Source organism: Fusarium flagelliforme (assembly GCF_020744385.1).
Source record: "Fusarium flagelliforme strain FIESC 12 MPI-CAGE-AA-0113 chromosome Unknown B0J16scaffold_1, whole genome shotgun sequence".
Lineage (NCBI taxonomy): Eukaryota > Fungi > Ascomycota > Sordariomycetes > Hypocreales > Nectriaceae > Fusarium > Fusarium flagelliforme.
The window spans coordinates 1236122-1260953 of NW_025763503.1; the positions used below are offsets into that span (position 1 = coordinate 1236122).

At 49.1% G+C, this 24832-nt stretch overlaps 6 protein-coding genes across 6 annotated transcripts; 3 read left to right on the plus strand and 3 right to left on the minus strand.

The window, feature by feature from the left end:
- Positions 1–127: 127 nt before the first annotated feature.
- On the minus strand, positions 128–1433 carry B0J16DRAFT_408440 (DNA polymerase ligase-domain-containing protein; the record flags this gene model as incomplete). The annotated part of the gene is made up of 2 exons (XM_046133035.1): positions 128–948; positions 999–1433. 2 exons carry the CDS (start codon positions 1431–1433, stop codon positions 154–156), a joined length of 1230 nt encoding a protein of 409 aa, XP_045988391.1. The 3' UTR covers positions 128–153.
- A 1237-nt stretch (positions 1434–2670) lies between these two features.
- On the plus strand, positions 2671–4537 carry B0J16DRAFT_5506 (Peroxin 13, N-terminal region-domain-containing protein). Its single transcript, XM_046134048.1, has 3 exons — positions 2671–2845; positions 2973–3458; positions 3512–4537. The coding sequence occupies exons 1-3, from the start codon at positions 2791–2793 to the stop codon at positions 4222–4224; spliced, it is 1254 nt and encodes a 417-aa protein (XP_045988392.1). The 5' UTR covers positions 2671–2790; the 3' UTR covers positions 4225–4537.
- A 506-nt stretch (positions 4538–5043) lies between these two features.
- On the minus strand, positions 5044–8020 carry B0J16DRAFT_5517 (uncharacterized protein). The gene is made up of 4 exons (XM_046134053.1): positions 7869–8020; positions 7320–7736; positions 5369–7270; positions 5044–5308 (listed from the first exon to the last, which is right to left on the minus strand). The coding sequence occupies exons 2-4, from the start codon at positions 7640–7642 to the stop codon at positions 5227–5229; spliced, it is 2307 nt and encodes a 768-aa protein (XP_045988393.1). The 5' UTR covers positions 7643–7736; positions 7869–8020; the 3' UTR covers positions 5044–5226.
- A 270-nt stretch (positions 8021–8290) lies between these two features.
- B0J16DRAFT_326587 (uncharacterized protein) lies at positions 8291–10270 on the plus strand. The gene has a single exon (XM_046126025.1). It carries the CDS (start codon positions 8544–8546, stop codon positions 10098–10100), a length of 1557 nt encoding a protein of 518 aa, XP_045988394.1. The 5' UTR covers positions 8291–8543; the 3' UTR covers positions 10101–10270.
- A 420-nt stretch (positions 10271–10690) lies between these two features.
- On the minus strand, positions 10691–11440 carry B0J16DRAFT_313105 (uncharacterized protein; the record flags this gene model as incomplete). Its single annotated transcript, XM_046125103.1, has 2 exons — positions 10691–10755; positions 10807–11440. 2 exons carry the CDS (start codon positions 11438–11440, stop codon positions 10691–10693), a joined length of 699 nt encoding a protein of 232 aa, XP_045988395.1.
- Positions 11441–21783: 10343 nt separating this feature from the next.
- On the plus strand, positions 21784–24498 carry B0J16DRAFT_390670 (uncharacterized protein; the record flags this gene model as incomplete). Its single annotated transcript, XM_046131894.1, has 3 exons — positions 21784–22595; positions 22964–24143; positions 24200–24498. The coding sequence occupies 3 exons, from the start codon at positions 21784–21786 to the stop codon at positions 24299–24301; spliced, it is 2094 nt and encodes a 697-aa protein (XP_045988396.1). The 3' UTR covers positions 24302–24498.
- Positions 24499–24832: the final 334 nt, after the last annotated feature.

A 24832-nucleotide genomic window follows, 5' to 3' on the forward strand; every position in this document is an offset into this window, starting at 1 on the left:
AGGATAGGATCCTTGTTAGGTATGAGATAGATGAGCTATACAACCATGCAGGAGCAAGGTAAAGGGGGAAGCATGGCATAAGCCTGGTGAATTATATAGTGTAAACAATAAAATTTGATAATCAAATATTCCGAAGGTCTCCGTGAGGAAGTCTTAGCTTAATACCGGCCTCCAGCCTTTGCGCTGAACAAACTGGTCAACGCCCTCATCTTTGAGGATGTCGGCGCCTCGACGCCCCGTCACAGCACTATGCTCATAGTCTGATCCGCGGACATAGAATGGATATGTCAAGCGACCATTCTGAACTTCTTTGTTTTCGGTTTTTGCAGAGTCCACTCGTTCCCAGAATGAGCGACCCTTGGTTCGCTTTTCAACAAAACCACAGGCCTGGCGATCGAGAGAAAGATACCATCGACGCTGATGTACGCTGCCAATGGTATTGGATGCCCCTGGATACGAATTCGTCCTACGAACCTCTTCGTCCTCAAGCTCGCGTATCTCACGCTCCATAGCTGAGAGGTTCTCCATGTCGACGCCAGTGTCAGCATTTGTGGGAACGTCCTCACTTTCTTCATCATCATCACTGTCATCCTCATCGCTTGTCTCGGGTTGCGTCTGGGCTTGCACTCCACGACGTCTTCGCTTGCGAGGTGTTCTTCCAGTTCTCGCTCTACCAGCTACGTCTTCTGATTTGGTCAACCGCAGGTTCAAGACATAAGGATCGGGTAAGCGAGATCCATGGAGGCGGATACGGATCTTTCGATTCTGGAAAGCTTCGTGTAGAAGAGCTTGTGGTGTTGATGCAGGGGATGATACTGGTGAAGAAGGCTGTGATCCTGGATCCTCGGATGGCGAGTGTTTACTTTTGCGAGGCAGGATACTGTATGTCCCGGTATCCCATATGAGAAGAGAGCCAGTTGAGTTTGATGCTGTCTCTATAAGATGGTTCTGAGTGTGAATGTTAGCCTATGTCCCAAGAAGAAGGGCTGTTCACGCACCCAGAGGCAATGTATCCGCGTCTCGGTCGCGTTACGATTCAATCGAGTGGAATTTGGGTCTCCTGGAAGTCCATACATGATCGCCCAACTAGCACTGCCCGTCTCATTGATCTGAAGGCGGAGATCATAGTGCGTGCCTGCAACAGGATGGTCATGTTGATGAATTACAAAGTGAGCACCTTGCTGACTCCCTGCGTTGGCAGTATATAGAGAAGCATAGTCAGATATGGATAATAAGGTTGGAGAAATTATATGCTTTGAGAGATGGTTCTTGAAATGGGCAATATGGTCGTCTACAGTAGCTGAACCAGACTCTATGTCAGCGGCCGTGGGTGGTTGTGTGAACGATAATGAGTCTAACGTCCATTCTAGATTCCGTTTCTTGATGAATGGGTTGGGAATGAGACCTGGACTTGGTGGTCGTTTTCCTGTCATGATGTTGTTTGTTGTTGTGATTGAGTTGATAGTTAAGTCGTTAAATGTGATTGGCTGTTAAACTGTTAATCCGGCACTTGAACAAAGATATTCATAGACTGTTAAGATTGTGTTTCATTCACTCTTTCACCCCTGCATATGAAGCTTCAATCTTGTGATAACCCAACCTCTGAAGCAGTGAGCGCAATATACACGTTACAGGGTTCTAAGATAGGCCTCCTCATCATAAAGAGAATGGCTACAACATATTGAGTAAGTTGGCTGTCGATTCTAACCCATCAGTCAGACTCTTGAGACACCATGTTATTTATGCCTACTTTATGGAATCCAGAATCCAAAGGCTTTTCAAGACACAACACCATAAGTAAATTTTCTGTTTCGAGCCATGATAAAGTGCGTTGGATTGACGTAAACTTGCTTATGATTAGCACTCAATGGGGAGGCCGAAGGTTTGTGGCGAAACCGGAAAGCCTCAGCGTCACATGGAAAGTTTTCAACCGGCTAACGGGCAGTAAAACGGCTTTTAACGAAGCAAGAACAAAGTGACTACGATTGGCATTTGACAGGATCAAAGGCTCAGTCTCAGATCATATCATTAACTTGCAAGTCAATAGAAAGAATAAACTACTGTTTAAACTTTGAACAATCATGACCATCTCCAACGGCAAGCACTCCGCACTCCGCATGAGTCGTTCACTACTTCCTCAAAATGGTAAAAATAATGAGAGTTGGCGGGTAAGTTAAAGCGGGGACAGTGCAGTAACCTCTAACCTGCCGAGGTCTGGCTCTTGCTTCGGTCCCCCCAGTCTCGTGTCGCCCCCGGATTTTGCTGCCCTTTTAAACTTGGACGCGCCTGCCTTTCCAGCTCCAGGCCTAGGCCTAGGCTCCACTATTTTTCTATCTCTAATCAACTCCATCTTTCTCGGCTTTTCTCTCCTTCTTATCTCCTCCACGCCCACGCTTGTCGCGATTACATTTATCGCTCCTTTTCCCCTTCTCGAGACTGCGACAACTCGACCCTTTATCTTCCTTCGCTTTCGGCGGCACTTTTACCCGCATCCCGAGGCAACTCCGCTGTCCCCGCGCGACCACGGTAACGCTAACTGGGGGTTGCATATAATCACGGAGTCAGTCTCCGATCTTGCGTCCGGTACACTTCCCGAGGTCCACCACCCAACGTCACGAGGAGTGGCAACCAAGCGAGCAACCAAGCAAAGTCAACTCTTCCAAGGAGGCTCAACAGATTAGACGTTAGGATTTCTGGTAAAACGATACCGTTGTTCAGTAATTCATTGTCCGGCCCCGGCCTCAGTCCCCTTCCTCCTTACGACAACTTTTTATCATCATATCACATCTAATGGCTTCTCCGCCTAAGCCCTGGGAGCAGCCTGGCGCGGCTGCGACTGCTACTGGTAAGTCGCGATCATCCAATTCTCATTCTTTCATCCTTCTCCATTCCTTCTCTGTCATGTTCCATGTCAATTCCCTACATCTGACCCGCCGCATCTAAGCGCTCGCTTGCTTACCATTGACACTTAGCCCCTTCTATCTCTCCTTCAGTTGGAACCACTGTCGCATCGGCCACCGATTCATCTAACGCCCCTCCGCTCCCCAATCGCCCTGCTTCTCTCAACTCTACCGTCAATCAGAACGCTGCCAACTACAGCAGGATGAATTCATCCCCTTACAGCTCCATGGGCGGCGCCTACTCGTCGGGTTATTCTAGTCCCTACTCGCGATTCGGAATGGGTGGCATGGGCGGCATGGGAGGAGGCTACGGTGGTGGTTACGGTAGTATGTACGGTGGAGGATATGGTGGTTATGGAGGTGGCATGTACGGCGGCATGGGAGGAGGCATGTATGGTGGTGGTATGGGAATGCCTGGCGACCAAAACAGCTTGACAAACTCATTCAACAACAGTACGCAAGCCACCTTCCAGATGCTTGAGGGCATCGTCACAGCCTTTGGTGGTTTCGCGCAGATGCTCGAAAGCACATATATGGCCACCCACTCCAGCTTTTTCGGTAAGTCCTTGCTCATCTCTTGATTCAATGGTATGCTTACTAATATTTCCTAGCTATGGTCTCTGTCGCCGAACAATTTGGTAACTTGAGGGATACTCTGGGTTCAGTGTTGGGTATCTTCACTCTGATGCGATGGATCCGAACTTTGATTGCCAAGATCACCGGTAGACCGCCGCCTGCCGATGCCACAGCTCTCACGCCCGCTGCCTTCGCTATGTTCGAAGGACGCAGCGTTGGTCCCGATGGCAACCCTCTTCCTGCTAAGGCTAGCAAGAAGCCTCTTCTCTTCTTTGTCCTGGCCGCTTTCGGTATTCCTTATCTTATGTCCAAGATGATAAGATCACTTGCTGCGTCGCAAGAGCAGGAGCAAAAGCGTCTCCAGGCACAGGCCATGGAGTCACAGCAACCCGTCGACCCTTCCAAGCTCGAGTTCTGCCGACTTACCTTCGACTTCCTTCCTCAGCCCAACACCGGTATGGAGCTTGAGGCTCGCAAGGGCGATCTCGTCGCTGTTCTCAACAAGAACGACCCTTCTGGCAACCCCAGTGAATGGTGGCAATGCCGAGCTCGTGATGGCCGCCAAGGTTATCTGCCCTCCACCTACCTTGAGGTCATCAAGCGCCCGGCACAAGAGCCTAAGAAGCTCAAGGCCGCCCCCAGTGAGAACAGCCGCGCAAACTCGCTGACAAGTTCGATTGTCCACCCTGAGGGAGGCAAGGAGTACGCTACAGCCGATGGCATGCAGAGAAGTCACTTCTACTCATAAAACCTTCTTGCAACATAATCCGAAACGTCGATAATATCATACGAAGACGAGAGGCTGTACGATTCTGTCTTGAATAGGGCAAAGGTGCATTTGGTGATTGGATTACAAAAGTCATCACGGAGTTGTGGTTGAATTTTCTTACACATTGGTTCCTAGCGTTCGGGTTCATTATGTCTTGCGATGCCGAGGGAGGTATAATCCCACGAAGATACACATCATATACATTCACTCATCAAGCCATGGTATAGAGCTTGATTAGCGTTTCGTTGTATTGCATATTTAATTATCAAAATACTGTCTCCCGTATGTGAAGCATTGTGCGTTCTAATAGAAGCTTAAATCCGGCTACATCTAGTATTCAAATCTGAGCTCAGGACCCGAAACTCCAAGTGTCAAGGTCAAAGGGTCCCATGAGCTAGACCGAACAGCTCCAGTGCTTCGTTACTTAAATACGAGCTATGGTAGATTACTGGCCTGATCTTGTGCATGGATTGCTTCCCCAGACTTGGCATGGTGTAAGTGTTCCAAATCGTCGATTGCCCAAGCGTTTCGTGTTGTCGTGCAATATATTCGGACATGCCCCCGGCACAGACCTGAGTATCGCACGCTGAGTTGCAGTCCCAGTATTGGTTATAGATCAGGGATTACATACAATGTTTAAGTAGTTTTAAACGAGGCAGGATAGCAGTTGGGAGTCATCTGGTTGTGTTGGGTGATCTCTTCACAGTTGTTAACTTGACATATGTATAAATACCAGTATCAACGGAGATATCAATCACTCCCATTTGTGGGAATATGTCTCGGAGTTATATGTCCTTCTCCCGACAGAAGCTTCTTAGAGAAGTCCGGACATTAAAATGCATATGCATCACTTACATCGTGTCATCCCCTGACTAAACCTGCCTCCCCCACATAGCAAAGATGGGAACCAAAATAAACCGCAAAGCACCTAATCTTTTCTTTCGCACCACTGTACGCCGCTCGCCTTTTGATGTAATTCTACTAACCCTCAGCCTCGTACGAATTGGACTTATGCTTCGGCTGGAACTTGAATGTCGGGTGGACAGGACCGAGGAACATCTCACTGTAAACACATCTTGTTAGCACTTCCGTCCATTTAACACAATGACGGACTGCAACTTACCTGATCTTGATCCAGTCTCTGAAGTTGTTTGACGCCATGAGGGTCTCCATCTCATCTCGGCCCTCGTACTTGGGAGGACGATCGTTGAGACAAGGAGGAAGATGCTCGAGCAAGCCAATAGGAATATAGCGGTGGGCAAAGCTAAGCCACTCAAGGAGGAAACGGCGAGTGAAGCCGATGCCAAGCTCATCAGAGCCCCAGGCGTCCAAACCGTAGCGCACGAATTTCTCGATGTAGCGGAGACGCTCACTGGACGACTTGTCGAGGTATTGGCCCTTCTCAATCTCTTCAAACAACCAGGGCTTAATGAGGGCACCACGACCAATCATGACGGTGTCAACACGAGCCTTCTCAATGTGCTCATAGTACTCGACGTGGGAGTAGCAGTCACCATTACCGAGGAAATACATGCGGCCATCCTTGTTGTTAGGAAGGGTGCTGGCGTCAGGCTCAGCAGCAGTATCAGTCAAGGCGTCCTTTTCCTTGTTGTAAGTCTTGATGAGGGCAGCACACTCGCTGATGTAGCCCCAATCAGCCTTTTTGGTATATCTTTGCTCACGGCTACGACCGTGAAGCGTAAGGGCAGCACATCCAGGGGCTCCAAGGCGTTCTCTGTGCTCTCGTGCTCCGAAAGCCAGCTTGCCAATGAGCTGAGTAGCGGTAGGGCGAGAGTTTCGAATACCAGTGCGGATCTTGGCAGTGATGGGAACCTCTCCTGACACGGCATTCATTCCTCGGATCATGCGCTCCAGCTTACCAGAGTTCTCAAGAAGTGCTGATCCGCCGCCAGACTTAAAGACCATGTCAATGGGGCAACCGCAGTTGAGGTCGATGAGGCGAAGGTGAGGACAGTAGCGGTTAAGAACATCAGCAGCCTTTGTGACAACCCAATGGTTGTTTCCAGAAATCTGGGCACCAAACTTGATATCCTTGGAGTTGTCGTAGTCGTCAAAGATGGGAACAGAGCCTGGGTTGAACTTGGGAGGAGTAAGCTCGGATTCATGAACCTTGAGGAGGGTCCAGTCGGCCTTTGTTCCTTGAATGAGGGGCATACTTAGAGCCATCTCAGAGTAGGTGAGTTGGGCACCAAGCTCGACACAAAGTCGACGGAAAGGCAGGTTTCCTTGCGTAGTGAGAGGTGCCAAAGTGGGAGTCTCCGCACCAAAGTAAAGACGACGCTTCTCAGAAGGCTTGAAAGGGGGGTCGACAAAGCGGGCACGAAGATCCTCGATTCCCTCGTCGGACTGGTTCTTACGACGGTTCATGAACTCCTCGCTCAACTTGGCTTCCTTATTCATCCAGGTGATGATCTGGTCAGACTGTGTAAAATCAGTTCGCTTGCGATTGAGGGCGATCTTCTTGTCCATTCCGACAACATTGTAGATGGCGGGTCGCTTTTCCTCAGACGCCTCTTCTGTAGGCTCGCCGTTCTCACCACCATTGGCGGCAGTGCTAATAAGCACAAGTTCCTTTCTTCCATCCTCGTGCTCGACCTCCTTCATGTGGCTCTTAACAAAGCGGCACTTCCAGCCCGCAGGGCAATGGCCGTGGGCCTCGAACACAGGACACTTGCCCTCAAACGTCTCGACATCACCTCGGCGTCCCTCCTCGAGATACTTGCGAAGATCGTGACAGAGGTTGCAACGATCGCCAAATTTACATTCTCTGGGTGAAAATTCGGGGTAGAAAGCTCGGCTGTTGCAGAGGCGAAAAGCGTCGTCAAACTTGCCGAAGTCACGCTCTGTGTTCTGCCCCTTCTTCTTCTTTTCCTTCTTGCCTTTGCCCGACTTTCGGTCACCATTCTGGCCCTCGTTTTCGGCAGTGCCACGCGCCTCGGCAGCATCGTCGTCATTCACATTATCAGCGGATGTATCCTTGTAGGTTGACATGTCAACGAGATACCTTGCCAAAGTCAGTGTACTTCCTGTCCACCACAACTTAGGCAACTTACTCCTTCTTGATAGGAGCAACTCCCTTGGTACGTCCATCAACATGTTCCGGCTTCGAGTCCGACTTTGACTCCTCCTTTGACTCCTCAGTCACCTTTTCCTTGTCACTATCTGTTACATCTCCGTTTTCCTTGGTAGCAGGCGCATCATGTAGACCCTCTCCAGGCACAGACTCAGAGGGAATCGAGTCGTTCATCTTAACTCGCTTCGAAGCCCTCTCTCCGTCCTCGGCGGATGTTGCGATGTTGCTGGCATCAGCCACGAGCTCGGCGTGCTCATGACCTGGGGAGATACCACCCATCTTGGCATCGGGTTGCTCACTCATAGTAATGGTATACTGATGAGGTGGGGGATTCCGACTAGAAGTTGAATAATTGAGAAGGTATGTGAAAAATCGAGGTTCTAAGCCGATGGCACGACTGTAAAAGTGAGTATGCGATTTATGAAGTGAGTGGGTGTGTGTAAGAGAGCGGAAGGAAAGAGGCAGGTGAGGTTGCACGAGAAAACTTTCTCATTCGCAAACAGTGCAAGTATTCGAGGTGTTGCCTTACCGTTTAGACAATCACCAGTACTAAGGTACTAGTGAAATAAACTTGACAGTGTTTGCCAGTTGCTCCCGCTGTTAAACGATCAATCGTCAAACTGAGATCGATTGTACATAGAAAAAATTCCTCGATTGGGTCGTCTCAGAGATCAAACCAACCTCAGCTGCACTAACAGCTCTGTTTCCGTTCTAGGCTATGAGGTCAGAGGGGGCACAGGCAAGTACCTGGTACTTGCGACACCAGCGAGCCTCATCCCCACAGCTAGCCACAGGGGCCAAGCCTCACTAAGAGCGCTCTAGATTCAGGGCTACAATCGCTAAGACGTACTCGGGTACTTGGGACTCGGCAGAAGACCAATTGTCAGACCTGACCCTGGACAGCTCTAACGTTGCATGAATGGTCCTGTCCTACCTGGGCTTTGGCATATGGGTCATTCCTTTACTATCACAATCACCGTCAACAGCTCGCCTATCCTCCATTCCCTCGCTTTACGGCTTTGGCGCATCGCCAATTGGTGTGTTTTTCTGGTTGATTGTTCTTTATCACATCTTATTCGACCACTTGTATACGTATTGTGGTCTTTGCTCTCCCACTTCAGCTCACCTCTTCCCCCACCTCGCCTGGTCCAAGTCACAAGCTCAACGCCTTGTCCACAGGCGATGAAGAAGAACCTTCGAAGTCATGGCAGATCCGCGGAGATCTCCCGATAAATCCCTCCTCAATGCAAGAAGTGCTCAACCGCAGCAACGATCGCCGGCTCCAGCACCTCCAGTTCGAGGAGGGAGCTTTGTTGACGACGATTCCGACGATGATGACGAGTCAAGCGATCAGATGCCCTTGCCGAGAAGCCATACGCCAGGTCATCTCGCCAGTAAAAGCATACAAGCGAACCGCCGAAAACCCTCAGATCTTTCTATCCGACAACGCTCCCAATCCGCTTCACAATCTGCTTCAGTACCCCCTTCACAGCCAGCACTACAACCTCCTTCACAAGGAGCAACCACGAGTTCAAGGACAGCTACTCACAAACCTCCACCTACCTCCATAAACAACGCCGGCGATGCATCAAGCGAGGGGGATAGACGTCCTCGGCGACCTACCGCTTCACGGTCGACGTCCGCTATAACCAGTCGGACAACTGCACAAGCAGCCGCAAGATACGGAACACATAGATCCCGCATGTCCCAAGATACATACACAGCATACCCCTTACTACCGGACCCGAAGACAGCTCCCAAGGTCGACGTGGCGCCAGCATCTGGCATGTACTGGTCTAGGGCGCCCGTGTCGGGTGCCTCCCATACCTCATTACGTGCACACACGACAACAATCATTGGCTCAAACGTTTATGTCTTTGGTGGATGTGACTCAAGAACGTGCTTCAACGATCTCTACGTGCTGGATGCGGACTCCTTCCATTGGTCTGTCCCTTATGTTGTAGGTGATATACCTGTTCCTTTGAGAGCCATGACGTGTACGGCTGTAGGCAAGAAGCTCGTCGTGTTTGGCGGAGGTGACGGGCCCGAGTATTACAACGATGTTTATGTTTTGGATACGACGAACTTCCGATGGACGAAGCCAAGGATCATTGGAGAAAAGATGCCTTCAAAACGAAGGGCGCATACTGCCTGTTTGTACAAGAACGGTCTCTATATCTTTGGTGGTGGTGACGGAGTCCGGGCTTTGAATGATATCTGGCGACTAGACGTTGCTGATGTCAACAAAATGTCATGGCGATTAGTTTCAAGTTCTGATAAAGCGAGTCCCGGGACCAAAGACTACCGTCCTAAAGCAAGGGGCTATCACACAGCCAACATGGTCGGTAGCAAACTCATCATTTTCGGTGGTTCCGACGGCGGTGAATGCTTCGACGACGTGTGGGTATACGACGTTGACGCGCAAGTATGGAAAGCAGTGGCTATCCCTGTTGCATATCGTCGTTTGTCGCATACGGCCACAATAGTCGGCTCATATCTCTTCGTTATCGGTGGACACGATGGAAGCGAATACTCCAACGATGTCCTGCTCCTGAATTTGGTTACAATGACATGGGACAGACGCAGGGTTTACGGAAAAGCGCCTTCGGGCCGTGGCTATCACGGAACGGTGCTGTATGATAGTCGTCTTATCATCATTGGAGGTTTCGACGGAAGCGAGGTGTTTGGCGACGTTATGCTACTAGAGCTGGCCGTTCATGCGTATTATTCGCAGATCAGCCACTTTACCATCGAGGTGTAATGACAAAAGTTATTGCAGCTCTTTTCTGGATATATTAGTGTGTTTTACTAATTGATTTGCTGTTATGGGACGGTAACTGGACCCTTGATCAAGGGAGCTAGCAGGGAGTCGACGGTGCAGATCTTTTGTTTAGTATAGAGAAATTTGAGATGCTGGATCATCTTTCGTGGTTTTCAATATTTGATGTGTACAACTTTCATAAAAATTCGTGGTATTTTGTTGTCATGGCTAACTATGATACAATGGAAGCAATTCAAGTTCCAACCAAAACCTGCGCCAGAAGAACCTTCGATGAGGTCATGATGACTTCCACTCACGCCATGGAAATCATAGTAGAAACAGACAAATGAACAATTAGCTCTAGTGTTTGTCCAAAAAGGCAATGGCAGGCCATATTTGCTCCCTGGCTCGTCGCTTTATGAAACTCCGTCTCATACCACCATGAGTGTACAATTTTCCTCGTTCTTCTCTCCATATAGACTCAATTGATTGGCTTCAAGCGGTATTAATGATAAATGGCTCAAGGTGATTTTGTGATGTGGAATGCTTTTGAGTAAGGCAAGTCTGTCGTTTATGAAGCAAAGACTCGTTTAGGCCTTGCTTGCCTGGGCTTCCTTCTTGGCGGCCAATCGTCGCTCCTCAGCAGCAACCATATCTATTACACTAATTAGCTTCATTCTCTTGCAGAATCGCATATTCAACTTACCCTTCCAGAGGTCCTGACCCTCATACTCCTCCTTGTGGATCTTCTTCTCAATGAGACGCTTGTGCTCGGGGTCATTGGGGTCGACAACCATGACGGTCTGCCAGCGGCCCTCACCCTTCTTGGCGTCGTTCACTTCAAAGATCGCAGAGACGATGAGAACTGCGAGAGTAAGGCCTTGGGCGTACACACGAGCCTGGACGACCTTGTTGGCTGTGTTCATGGGCGAGCGGCTGACCATGGCAAAAGCGGCACCCATGGACGCAAGCCATGAGATAAAGACAATAGAGTAACGGTTCTCCTTTCCGTACTCCATAAATCGCTCCATGGTGGTCTGGTTCTCGCGGACAATTTGCTGAGCGCGCTGAGTCTGATCCTCGTAGAAGTTCATGGGGTTCTGCTTCTTCTGGAAATCCATGGACCAGCGATCAGCGTTGATGATGGCGCCAAATGTACCGGCGGATGTGACGAGGAAGGTCCTGAAGGGAAGAGTGAGGCCGCGGAAAGCAGGGTATCGTCTTGAGGCGAGGGCAACGCCTCCAAGACCGATTGTAAGACCAAGACTGCCTCCGATAAAACCACCCTTGAGGACGGCCGAGTAGTGCGCCTCCTCTTCTTCCTTTGTGAGAATCTTCATGGTTGCGATGCGATTGGTGACGAGAGCGGTTGACTGAGAGGAAAAGACGGTCGCGGGCGTGAGGATTATCTATTCCAAGGCGCGAAAGGTTGAGATTCCAAGATCAAGATCAAGATCGTATGACGAGGAAACGATAGTAGAGGGTGGGTTGCAGCGCGGTTTAAACCCAGTGTGGGTCAATTCAGCTCTCGCTCGGTATTCTGTATCTGTATTCCGTGGTAAGAGGTACCTAGAGAAAGGCGCAAGAGTGATGGATGTATTGGAGTCGAGAGGTTTTATTTGGAGCAAGAAGTTGCAGCGAGTGATGTTTTCTGCAATCAATGAGCATTCCGAAACGCCTTTTTTACTTTATCCTGACGTAGTATATACGATATGGCAAATAAATTTTGACGTCGAATTGTACCTCTTTTCTTGCATGACGACGGCTTTCAGCCATGAATGATGTCAGATTCTTCCGAAGTCGTCCGGCGCAAACAGTCACCGAACTATGCCCGAGTCGCCGAATGGTAACGTTAGACAGACAGTGCAGTTCGAACCATGTTTGGTCTTTGCGAGTTTTTTTCGCATCATTTTGGTCAACATTTGCATGTACATGGACCGAGATGTGCTGATTGTCAATAATGCAAAGCAGAGCTGTCAGCAGTACATCGGATCATCCGGATAATTCGCCGTGAAGCGAGAGTATTTTGACCATATTGTGTAGCAATTTCCATCATGGATGTTTTTCTTATAGGGTCTGTGATAGAAGAACAGACCCTGACAACCTGATGTATACATACTTACATGGACTGACTGCACTGTAGCTTCAGCTTCAATCCAATCCAGTAAAATCCCTACATCACCCGCGAGCATACATAAAGGGTGGTGGCTTATTAAATACAAACTACAAAGCTCACTCGCGCCGCAAAAGGCCGTACAATGTCTCTATGAGCGGCAGTAATTGCGGCATCTTGCGGTATCTTGCGGTATCTTGCGGTATCTTGCGGTATCTTGCGGTGAATGTGGCTACCCGGTACGGCATCATGCCCGCCTCAGTTCATTCTCGTGGCCTTAGCATCTCCGGCCGCATGATTCAGATTTCAGGGATGTTCTTCTAGAATAAATCGATAAACTAGCGGCTTGTTTCTCGGCATCACCGTCCACAATATCAAACCTCAACATCTCGAATTGAGACATCTGAGATAAACTAACTGACTAATTCTCCGTCAACTTCGGGGCGTCGGCTTGAAACGGCACGATCCACCGGTGTTCAAAACATATCTCGGCATGTTTACGTGAGGTCGCCGTTCTAGAAGCCACAGATCTGTGGTCTTTTCTATCGCCTCATCTTGGTTGTACTACCTAGGTATGTACGCTGTACCTAAGCCTACGGTGCCTGCCTGTTCCTTGAATAGATGTGAGATCGGAGCGCTCCGAAGAACGCCTCATGGCATGATCAGGGGAATGTGCCGGGAATTATTGGACCCTTGTTTAAATCAAAACCAACATGATCAACGAATGACAGGCACCTATGATTGGTGACTATTTCGGTAAGAGCTCTTGTGTCCGGCGGTCAGGGTATCATAAAAGACAGATGTTAAACATTCAGCAGACGAAATTGCCCAGACTCTTTATATGGGCTTAGACTAGCACTTGAGCTACTTTATTTTGATGCTCAGGCTGAAGAGAATATTGTTTCTGTCGCCCAGTGATTAGCCTACCCTGAACTTGTCTGCAACTTTGGACAACAAGTTGTCTCCTTCTTTCAAACAAAACAATGCCGGTGCAATCAAGTAAATGTTTCCTTACACCACAATAGAACAAGACTTGATCTTACATGTTCTACGATGCCGATGATAAACAGTCACCAATCAACCAATATCGAAACAGTGACCTGGGAAACGGTGTTCGATAGCTTATGAGTCGAGTTATCAAACTGGCTGAGCACTCGCGAATATCATTTCGCACACTTCCAACTGCCTTCGTTGCTATTGAAGGATGCCGGTTCGTTCGCGCCTTGTTTTCAACACTTCGGGCACCTGTTAGTATGAATGCCAGCAAAAGTTGGGCATGATTATATCACTAGACCTGCGCATTGTCCAGCCCATGGCCTCATCAACCACGTCAGCAACCCAGATCTAAGATGAGATTCACGACATACTGGACCATAACTCTCATGGGTTCCTGGCGTTGACGTTGTCTCTCGATACCCATCAAGTGGGATTATTCATTGCCGGTTCGACTCTAAAAACGTGGAGAAGCTGAACCCGCTGTAAAAGCTCTCGAGCGGTCTGGAATAGTCCGATCCGCGTCAACTGGGCTCTTTCTTAGAATCGCTCCGCAATTGTCATGTTTCTTGAGTCGCCCGTGGACGTTGGTATTCCTGTCGTCCATCTTTTGAGGCTACTGACTAGGTAATCAGCCTAAGCCTCGTGGCCGGACTTTGGACGGGGCTACCGACCTCAGTACTACTCCTAATAGTACCTAGGCAGGTATCTAAGAGTCCTGAACCAATTCCATAACCGTACTAGACTCTTGGACAAGTACCTTTCGCTTTGTGACCAATGCGCGACTGTTGGAGGCGCGAGCTTTACCACAACTGGTGGCAAACCATGAAGCATACTGTATCAGCGCTGGAAGTTTGAGGCATTGCTATGATCAGCATAGTCAAGACGTAAGCAGAAGTGAAGGTCGAGACAGTACATAGGCGGAGGCGCATGTATATTCTAAACACTTTGCCAGATGAAAACAATGAGAGCCTTGACTCTTTGCTCCGCCGATCAGACAGTCTCTAGGTGTATTGAGGAAGCACAACTTTGTAGCTTCGAACTAGACCTAGTACATACAGCTCTTTGGCTGACTGAGCTCCCATAACCTCGGCAGCCTTGCTTTGGAAAGATCTGCGTTAATAGAGATGATCCGACCTGACCTGGAAGCTTAAAACACCAACACAGCGAAATAGCATCCCAAACCCCGCTTGCATGCAAAGCATCAAGTCCACCTGCCAGGACATCTGTTGGGCCACGTCCCCCATAGATTTGCCCGGTCCGGTCATTTCATCATATCCCCCCATGCGAAAGCGAAAACCGACTCGCGGAATTCCCGTCCTTGTGGCCGGAGGAATATTCTGAAGCAGTAGTCCGCCGGGACCGTACCGACCTGCTTGAAAGAGCCTCCAAATGTTGATCTCTATGCAAGTATCTGCACATTGTAGTCCATTTTCGAAAGCTATGATGAAATCAGCGCCATCCGTGATGCAACTCATAAAGTCCTTTGCTTATCGAGATCTGGCATGTGTAATGATTGTCTATCACGACGTCGATATTTTGTATAGCACCCTAGCACTGTCCTGCATCACTAGCTACTGCCGGAAAGCGAAGATCAACAACGTTAAAGTGACGAAGATCGTGATGACATCAACAGCGCTAGAGACTCTTCGTAACCCGTACACTCGTACGCAGCATGACAGGCTCTCAATCTTCTTCGATGCAGTCTGGATGGATTGATTGTTGAAAAAGAAAGAAGATCCTGTCTTTTTCCTAACCACCGAGACAGAGTGAAGCCGTGATACAACCATCAGCCAATGACACAGTTGCACACAGAGAGCGCAACATAGCAGCGACAATATTGGACCTCGAATCTCGTAGTTTGGACGTCTTGATAGCAGATGAAGCGTACTTTGCTGATCTGTGGAGATCGACTCCATTTGGGAGTAAAAGCAATATCCATATCGTTGAAGAGCCAAGAGAACAAGCGCTGCTCACCGAGACCCTGCATCATACTGGATTCAGTTTGTAACTGCTTTGTCTTCTGTTCCATTTGAACATGTGTGGTTTCGTCGTATTGTCAAAGCAACCGTACCGAAACCGTTGCAATTTGGTCACGCGATCTGCATCCTTAATGCATAGGTAGTCAAATCCTCAACGTGAAACCAGCAATTGGCTGTACTAACCTTTTTGATCACAGAATGCGTTTAAGCATTTGTGCGTACTGTACTGTAAGAAGCAAGCGCAACGCCGTCTGTGAAGAAGTATTAACTATTATGTAGTTCAATCCACATGAAAAGCGGCGTCGCCCATGCCGAGGAATCAGAGTAAAGACAATTACAGCACGGCTGACAATTGGAGGCTCTGTATGGAAACGCCAAGGCGCTTGATCCATTGACACTTTGCAACCGGTCAGCCCACTTAGACAACCCTCTAGCCAAGTGGGCAGGGTCGTTGTGCGTTGGAATCTCCATAGCGGCGAGGTTGGCTGTGTTTTCCAGCTCAATTAGTCGCGAAAGAGACTAGCGATGTGATCCGAATGAGATTCACAAGGCCCTTGGCCGCCCAGGCACGGTGAAATGTGGCCCTATCCATTTCCGCCAATATGCTTTGCTCACGGCCGAATGTGTGTAGAACATTTGTAGGTATAGGTCGAGGATGTGTTATATGGCCGAGTGTGATCGGAAAACCACCCAAAAGCGGCTGTACTCATCTTTTGGTCGTGCCTAGACGTAGCCAGTACTGAACCTGACTCAAAATTCGGCACATACCACCCATCACTAGAGCTAAACAAGTCTTTTCAGCTGTCAGTTGGATGACCAAACAAGGGCAAGACCTTGGAACGTTGTCGTTCCTTGGAAGGCCGTCAACTATTCCAAGTCCGAATCACCCTTTGGGTTGAAGATCAGGGACATCGATGCCATCGTCATGTTGTTGCGCGGTGGGAGTCTGTAGTGGCCCGTTGCTTGCCCTGGGCAAATGCCCCGGTCATGCTCTGCAATGCAGGATACTGGCTTGAGCATGATCGGCCGGTACTTGACAACTTTCAAGATTGACAGCGGCACCAGTTTCCTGGATTAGTCCAGTCCTGGGTCGGGCCAACATTCGGCGTCCGATGCCCCGTTAGCACATGTCCGTACGGTACTTGGAGGGTTGGATTAGGAACTGAGCCACGGTGCTACCGTCTGGTACTGTACCCAGGCACTTGCCGTTCTTGATGTTAATCAAAAGAAGCTTTCTTGGAAGCTTTAATGCTTCCACAGTGGCGGAAACCACTAACACAGCCACATGAAAGTTGTGAGGGGTACGTTTTGAGTACGGTTTGGCGTCAATTAGCTGACCGTATTTGAGGGGATTTGAACAGATGGACTGGGTGTGAATGCCTCGTTCGTGAGAAGGCTGCTTGCTGCTCATGCTCGCTGAGCCCTTGTTCCTTGGTTTGGCTGAAAGCCTAGGTGACGATGGCACTGTAAGTGGGTAGCTTGCAAGTTATGGTGGAGTACGGTAGTGTTGCGGGACAAAAATGGATGTGCAGGGCTCGAGGCGGCTGGTAATATTAGTCAATGAATGAACTGGTTCAGCTGAGGTTCAAGGATCGATCGAGTAACTGATGTAACTACAGTACGCGCAGAACAATTGGGAGACGTGGTGAGTTTGGGTTGGGGCGGGAAAATTCCGTCCACTGCGTTCCTTCCTCAAAAGTTGTCTGTCTGACTTTGACCCCTTGAAGGAAGTTGTAACCGCCAATGCTCCTTCCCTAACCCCAGATCCCAGTTTGACGTTTGACTCTGGAGCCAGTTTTAGGATTGCATCTTAGTTACCTAGGCAGATATCGAAGCCCCCGATACGAAACGCCATATTATCGTTACAGGGACTTGACAATGTAACGGTAATGAGATCTAGTGGGCGCAAAACGCCTCCATTTTGTCCCTTGTTTCGCAAAGCATGGACCACTACCGAGAACCACACAATACATTAGCAGTGTAGCACTACTAATACCACTAGACCGCACTCGTTACAGTACACGCCCGGCAACTGAATGCCACGTTGTGGCCGATGTCAAAGCTTCTGGACAGAAGTCAATTCGAGTCATGAAGTTGAAGCTTTGACGCAAGGCATGAAGACGTGCAGCAGACACTACGTGGAAACGGAAATTAGATCGCTGCGTTGCATTACAGCGTTGCTTTACCTTAGCATACAGTGATATCTACATGCAACACTAACATCTACAGTACATCTCGTCCGCTAATTTCGGCCGGGATATCAGATTCAGAGTTCAGTCTAATGCATATCCCGTTACGCTCTGACGTAAGGGCTAAGCACGGTCCAGCAACTGTTGTTCGATTCGAGTCGTAAAATCATGATCCAAAGCAGGAATGATAATCGTCGTCTTCGTAGAGAAGCCAATGGATATAGATGCTCAGGGTGAGGTTTCTGTGCTAGAATATATCTGGCAAAAATTGGAGCTGCTTAAACGAAACCCAAGATAGCTTCATCTGATAGCCAACAAGCGAGGAACCAGATGTCATTGCTAACCTTGCAAGATGCAACTAAACTGCCTTATTGCCATGGTTCCGCAATCGGTATCCAAACACAACACTACATACAACCACAATCACTATGCTCACGAACCTAAGCAGAGACTGGGATTATAGCTCAGGAGCTTGCATCTACTCTAGCGAGCCTTTTATCTCGAGAAGGCTGAAAACGTGCCTCTAGCGGCCGACTCCAGGGTTGATCTGTGGAGATCTAACTAGGAAACTCGATCAAAAGAGCCTTGAGAGCTCCTTGGCTATGGATACATTGAACGAGATACCTTGATGCGATTTGTCTCTGGGGTTCCAACTCCTATCTAACACCATTCTGCTTCCCTCCGTGACCGTTTTCTCTGATCACGATCTTCGTACCTGACTCAAGGAAGCTTTCCGTTAACCCGAGAGGACGTGGCATAGGAGCTCAACAATTCTCTCGAACAGGACAGAAAACCTTGTGATGCACCCTCGGCCAATGAATCTGCCAAGGTTTCCAAGCTGGCGGTTGTCTCCCCTATTCACGGACGCAGGACCTATCTAGTTCACTATGCGAGCTTCATGAAGTTGAGGTCCATGACTCTAGACCCACTTGAGAATATGGACTTTTTGGCCTTTGCCATAGATCGCGAGACAAACCGCATCCTTGAGTACAACGAGCTCTCAGTGGCCGAGTTGTGCGCAGCTGTCTCATATCGCTTAGACGCAGTGCGGCGGACCGACATTGTTTCTGATCAAGGAGATATTGGTCCGCGGTTAGTTCGATGTCTTACTTCAGCCTTGTAATCCCTACAGGGGGACTATAACGAATCGAGATGCCACTTTGCCTGTGCAGTAAGATACTACAGACTAGGCTGTTGATCTCGTGTTTCTGCCATTGAGAACTCGTAGTTTTGTTCCTGACTCTCAAGATGCCAAAATCTCGATCTCGTGCTGAAGATCTGCACGGCTTTCAAAGGTTTAATTCGCACATGATTTGTATATACTGCGTGTGCCTCTACATACGCAAAGAGATATGCAAAACTGAAGCTCTTCTGAGAGATATGCAACTGAATATTTCTTGGCGTTGATGGATACTATCGGTGGACTTAGATGGTCCACTTATCTTCCGTGCCTGCTCCACTGACTATCTGATATCGGCCTAGCATACCGAGGTCTTGTTCGGCATTCAGATTCACAAAGTACCAGTCAGCGCAAGCCAGCGCCAGAATGAGACTTACAGAATCTTGAGACTATAGAAATACGCTATCGTGCCACGTTTTGATGGTGGCATGTGTGGAACCTCTCTACACACACATCGCATAGCTTCGTACATATCATCCCTAGAAGGGACATTATGATTATTAGTCGCTGCAGCGTGATCCAAAGAGCACGGAGTCAAGACTGAAGAGTTGCGGTTCTGGGCTAGTCTGTTCGCCAAGTGCGAATTGTCTCAGACGATCAGAAGCCCTGCGGTGAGTGAAAGCGGCTGCCGCAGGTACCGCAGAAAGCTTGTCTACACAGCCAAACTCATGACTTGAGGACCTAGCCTTGTATAGTGGCAGTTTCAAGAGAACGCAAATGCGTCTAGCGCTGCGAGGTCTGTACGGGATTATGTATGTATGCACCATCGTAACAATGTAACATTGCAACTGGAACACTGGGACTCGAACTGGAATTAAGACTGGGATTAGAACGGAGACTGGGTATGGGACTGGGAGTCGCAAGCAAACTCCACCTCTGTTGGGTTACTATGTCATCAGGTTCTGGTCTAGCTAGGTAGGAGTTGAGCCTCGACTTGGCGACATTGTAGGGAAGGACTTGGAAGAGACCTGGCTCATCGTAGAGGCAAAAGGTTATCTGGGTTATACTCTTAGCCACAAGTGACATGTCAAGTGCTTAGTGTAAACTTTGGAACAAGTACCCTTTGCGGCATCGATATCTCTGCGTGCCAGCAACACTCACACTCACACTCACACGAGAACTCGCACTATGAATAGTGGTCGGATCTGTGCCGTATCTTGCCGCTCCGGATCGAATATTCCGGTCTCGACGACAGAAGTCGATGGTGGAGGAATCCAAAAACACCAATGACCTTTGATGAAGGGGCATCTAAGACCGCGTTAACTGTGGGTTGATATGCAGCCTATGTGCAGCGTTGCTTTAGTCCATCATAGTATCGAGTCTATGCGTGATCCTAATAAAGCATCAGTCTGGAGCAGGGTGCATATCGATGAACAGGCATGGTCTACAGTACTGTACGTGCACTATGTAGCTTGAACCCCCACATCACTCGATAATTACTATGTAGATTCTCTTCACTCATTGTCGGTAACTCCCCCTCTGTCAACAAGCTAACCCCTGATCCTTGATGCATCGATTGGTTGTTATGCTTCGTCCTGGGATTCCAAGGGCGACCCTTGAACCTTGCATCATCTCTTGCTAAGGGACCGAGATGGAGACTGAGACTTGGACCCTTATTGTTTAATGCAGACCGAACTACGTTGGAAATGGGGTTATTGGATTTGGACAATGACTGCAAATGCAAAAACTTAAGATAATATTGGATGTTTGAGTCACCAATCTCAATGGCAGCATGGCGATACTGGGGAGGAATATATCGTACGCATTATCGTGTACAAGATGCCGCAGGAAGCGTTTTGCTGCAGGTGCTAACCAAGGAACTGATGAACCAACATCCGTCAATCAGATCCTATCTTGACTAGATAGGTACGTAGGCAGAGTAACAAGACATGGTACTGTCAAGCCATCTCCGCTAGAGACGTAGTGGTTGTGTGGGCGTCCAAGAGATGCCCTGTCGTATGTTGTCATATCTTGAGTTTGTATTTCAGCTAGGAGGAAAGTAGGCAGTATATTATATCGATGATTTCGTGGCAACCGGGCTTCTCAAAACATAAACTCTCTACCACAGCAGCATCGATTCTTATATATATGCAGTCGACAAGGAATCGATATCCTTTTCACATCATTCATACATCACCCATCGAATCTCCGCACCTAAGATCCGTATCTTTACATCATTGCTGTATCAGCACGATTGACCCTGTACAGCTGCAGAAACTCGTCTGGCGACCAGCAGCAAAGGAAAACACGGGCATTGAGGAACCGGAACACATCCGCTCTTTCTCACCGAATCATCCAATCAACGATCTTGCGCACGACAGTTGCTGAGACGGCGGCGCATCCATTATCGTTAGAGTTGGGTCGAAGCAGCAATTTTAACTTTGGGAGCTCTCTTTGCCCCTCATTCACTTCGAATTATAGCCCGGCAAGGCAGGGAAGCCTAGCAGTGGCAGCAAGTTACAGCAGCGAAACAGTCATATACGCGTGAGAGTTGCGCATTTACTGTACAGTACAGTAGCTGCACCTTGACCGCCGAAGCTTCAGCAGAGACGTTCATCCAATACCCAAAAGAAGGCCCGCACCCTCGTTCAAACACACGCGACCTGGTTCCACCTATAAAAGCAACAAAGCCACTGTGAACATCTAGAGAGCGTAGCTCTCGATTCAAACATCTAATCTCCTCCTCTCCCCCTTTCTCCTGGAGCAAAAGATCTTTCTCGAGTTCTTAGCCAAGAACCGTTCTCAACGAAAATCAGTGGTTGTTTCATAGGTACATCATCACTGCAATCATCCATCCATCACTGTCGGTACCCGTCGAGTCCAGTCTAGCGACTAGGGTCCCTGGACTACATTGCGCCAAGATCCAGTCTAGTCTAACCCAGACCGTCTTGAACGAAACCGTCCAGAGGGCAGGTACGTACCTGGAAATAGCACCTTTCCTTCCAGAAAGTTAGTGTGTACCTTACCTGACCTTGCTTTAGTGTGATTCAGCACCTTAACCTACCTCAACTGTAGGTTCTGTTCATTCACCTCAGGTACTTTCTTAGTATCGGGAGGTGTACCTGTACCTGTACCTGCCTCCAACACTCCCCATCATCCTTTCCTGCCGTTCCTTTGCAAAATCTCAGATCTGGCCTTTTTCTATTGTAAGCTCCTGCCTAATTCTACCCTCCGCATTGTTGCAATATCCCCGAGTCCACCTTCATCTTCATCTCATTCTGTCGACATGGGGAAGTCGTTCGGCAAGATGTTCCAGAAGCCAAGCGACACCTTGGGAACCCAGGAGCCGCGTGCGTCTGCCTCCACCAGCAGTACCGGGGTGTGGGATTCCACTCAGATCATTCGCTCAGAAGGGCTCGCCCCCTCGGCCATAGGCTCCGCCGCCACCGCCAGCGCCAACTACGACCGTGCAAGTATCAGTACTGCCAGTGCTTGTGCCTGTGACTCGAGCACCCACTTCGCCGCCGCCGTTGCTGATGACCCTGACTCTCCAGGGTCGCTCATCAACTCGGGCTCAAGCTCGCTGACGCAGTCGCAGTCGCCGTCGCCCCAGCCCGAGACCCCTACCACGGGCCATTTCCTGCCTGGCGCGCACGCTAACACTGCTGCTCCTGTCGCTGCCTCGGTGCTGTCACGTAGTATTACTACCGCTAAAGCTGCTGCCCCCCAACTCTCTATCGGCGAGTTTGATCCTGCTATTCTTTCCAACACCTCCATCGACAACTTCGACTTCGACTTTTACTTGAACGACGTTCACAGCTTTCCCAAATTAGATAACAGCACATCTATTCAGACTCCGGATCCTCCTGATCCTGAACAGCTTCCTTACGACGACAATATGACTACTGGTCCCTCCCTCGACCCTACCATGGGCCGCCGGGACTCTTTTGTCAGCGCCGGCCCCAAGCCCATATCGATGAACAATCCCAACCGTGGGGATAACGCGAACCGCAACAGAAGAGAATCTCTCGCTGGAAGCCTCATGGGCGGCGGCATGAGCTGGGGAGGCATGTCCTTCGGTAGCTTTGTTAGAGATGAGTGAGTCATACCAGCCCGCCTTTTAACCATCATCACGATCCTGTCCTCCGATCATTGTTTCGACATACTGCCACAAGAATTGTTGTCACACTCGAAGCAAGCTCTCCACTGGCCATGCCACACTTGATGTCGTTTGCTCTCCTACAACGATTCGGCCTCGAATACCAAACACTTCCAGATATTCGTTGACGTTATCACCGTTAACGGCGCCGATTGATATCTTGTGGCGAGCCGTTTTGAGTTTCGGGCTCCATCACAGCCCTGCGACAGCCCACATACATGCAATGCGGCAGAAAACAATGCGCCCTCCCGCCCAATCCGTGATCGTACGTCTTGGGTAGAGATATGCTGACAAAATGATTCTGCAGTATTATGATGGCAGGAACATCACCATCACCATTCGGTGGAGCTCACCAGTCCCCTTCTTTCCATTCTTCCTCCTACCTTCCCAAGTTGGAGGCGAACTTCATGCGAGATTTCACCTGCTGCGGCAAGATCCTCCCTAACCTGCACGATTTGCTTCAACATTACGAAGAAGCCCACACACAACCCAGCCCAAATACAGCCCGGAATAATGCCTTTTCTCAGTTTTCGCAGTTGGGTATGCCCAGTGCCCCTCGAATGTCCATCTCGCGAGCTGGTTCAGCAGCACCAGGAAGCAATTCACAGTCGACAAGTCAATTGGGACAACATAGCCGAGGCCAGCAATCTTCACATGATCTTCACGGAAACTCTGCCATGCCATCGAACTTGAATGATGAGATGGATGCCGTTGCAGATATGGAAATGGACGATGCTGTAGGCACTATGGAGATGGATGACAGCCAGAGAATGTCTCAGACAAGACAGCTCTTCGGCCAGCAGAGACCAGAGCTCAATATGAATACTTCCGGTCTTACCCAGGGCCTGCGAACCTCTCAACCACCAACACCCGCTGCTGCGAGCTTCGGACTACAGAACAACCCCACAGTCTCTTCCGTCAACACTCCTACACTTACCACACAAGGCCAAGTACCTCAAGGTCAGCAAGTCGATCTAGATGAGGACCTTCCGGGCATGCCCATGGGCGGTAACACGAACGATATCGGTGATATGAGCTTTAATGGTAACCAGAACAACAACGACTCAAACTTCTGCATTAACGACCCCGGAAAGCACCTCTTCAGCTCCAATGGCTTCCCTCCCAACCGTTCTATCCAGGCACAGCTGCAACAGCTGGGTATCAACCAGTCTCAACTTAACGACCCTCAAACCAGCAAGGCTATCATGCAACGTCTACAGAGCATGATGATGCCTGAAGAGCACAAGCCATTTAAGTGCCCGGTCATTGGCTGCGAAAAGGCTTACAAAAACCAGAATGGCCTTAAGTATCACAAGACGCATGGTCATCAAACTCAACAGCTCCATGAGAATGGCGATGGAACTTTCTCAATTGTTAACCCGGAGACTAGCGCGCCTTATCCGGGAACATTGGGTATGGAAAAGGAGAAGCCATTCAGCTGCGAGACGTGCGGCAAGCGATATAAGAACTTGAACGGTTTGAAATATGTAAGTGTCTTCGAGAATGGGTAATACGCCAATCGAATGCTAACTGTTGCAACCAGCACAAGGCACACTCTCTCCCGTGCAATCCCGATTTCAAACTTCAAGCTCTTGCAGCAGGCATGAATCTGCAAGGAATAGGCGAAGACCAAATGATGCAATAGGTTGCAGACGATCTTCCACGAATACGATACACCTAGGTTGCTGGTGCTGCTAGTCCCATTTTGACTCGTGCCGCCGCGACATCGATTCTGTTTTCGTTACCTGTGTCTTTCCTCTGCCGATACCCTGTCCAGGCATTGACGATCAGTCTCTTGCCTCGGCCTCATTGCACCTCCTGGCGGCGTTAAGGAGCCAATTCAAATCGTTCGAAATTAGACATCAAACTCATCTCTATGTCTGTTTGAAGTCGTCCTCCAAGTTCTTGAATTGAACGACGCTCACTTGAAGAAGCCGGATGTTCGATTCCTACGTTGATTGTTTGACTACACCAGTAGTACTGGGTATTCTGGTTGAGTCGAATGCTTATGCAACCTTGCTTGCCGGCCTAGCGCAACGATGAGAGTTCTTTTTTCGTTTCTCTATCTTAGTTTCTGTTATCAAAAAGCTGTTTGTTGCATGATTTTAGAGGGTTGGGAAAACTGGCATTTACATGGGCCCTTGGGAAACGGGGCGGCCTCTCGCGTTGCTTTTGA

Bases quoted from the DNA above. Each gene is read 5' to 3' on its own strand.
- B0J16DRAFT_5506 (XM_046134048.1), top strand. From the start codon at position 2,791: ATGGCTTCTCCGCCTAAGCCCTGGGAGCAGCCTGGCGCGGCTGCGACT. The intron at 2,846-2,972 runs GTAAGTCGCGAT...ATTGACACTTAG, and splicing joins CGCGGCTGCGACTGCTACTG to CCCCTTCTATCTCTCCTTCA. The intron at 3,459-3,511 runs GTAAGTCCTTGC...AATATTTCCTAG, and splicing joins CACCCACTCCAGCTTTTTCG to CTATGGTCTCTGTCGCCGAA.
- B0J16DRAFT_5517 (XM_046134053.1), bottom strand. From the start codon at position 7,642: ATGAGTGAGCAACCCGATGCCAAGATGGGTGGTATCTCCCCAGGTCAT. The intron at 7,271-7,319 runs GTAAGTTGCCTA...GACTTTGGCAAG, and splicing joins GTTGCTCCTATCAAGAAGGA to GTATCTCGTTGACATGTCAA. The intron at 5,309-5,368 runs GTAAGTTGCAGT...ATGTGTTTACAG, and splicing joins AGAGACTGGATCAAGATCAG to TGAGATGTTCCTCGGTCCTG.
- B0J16DRAFT_326587 (XM_046126025.1), top strand. From the start codon at position 8,544: ATGGCAGATCCGCGGAGATCTCCCGATAAATCCCTCCTCAATGCAAGA.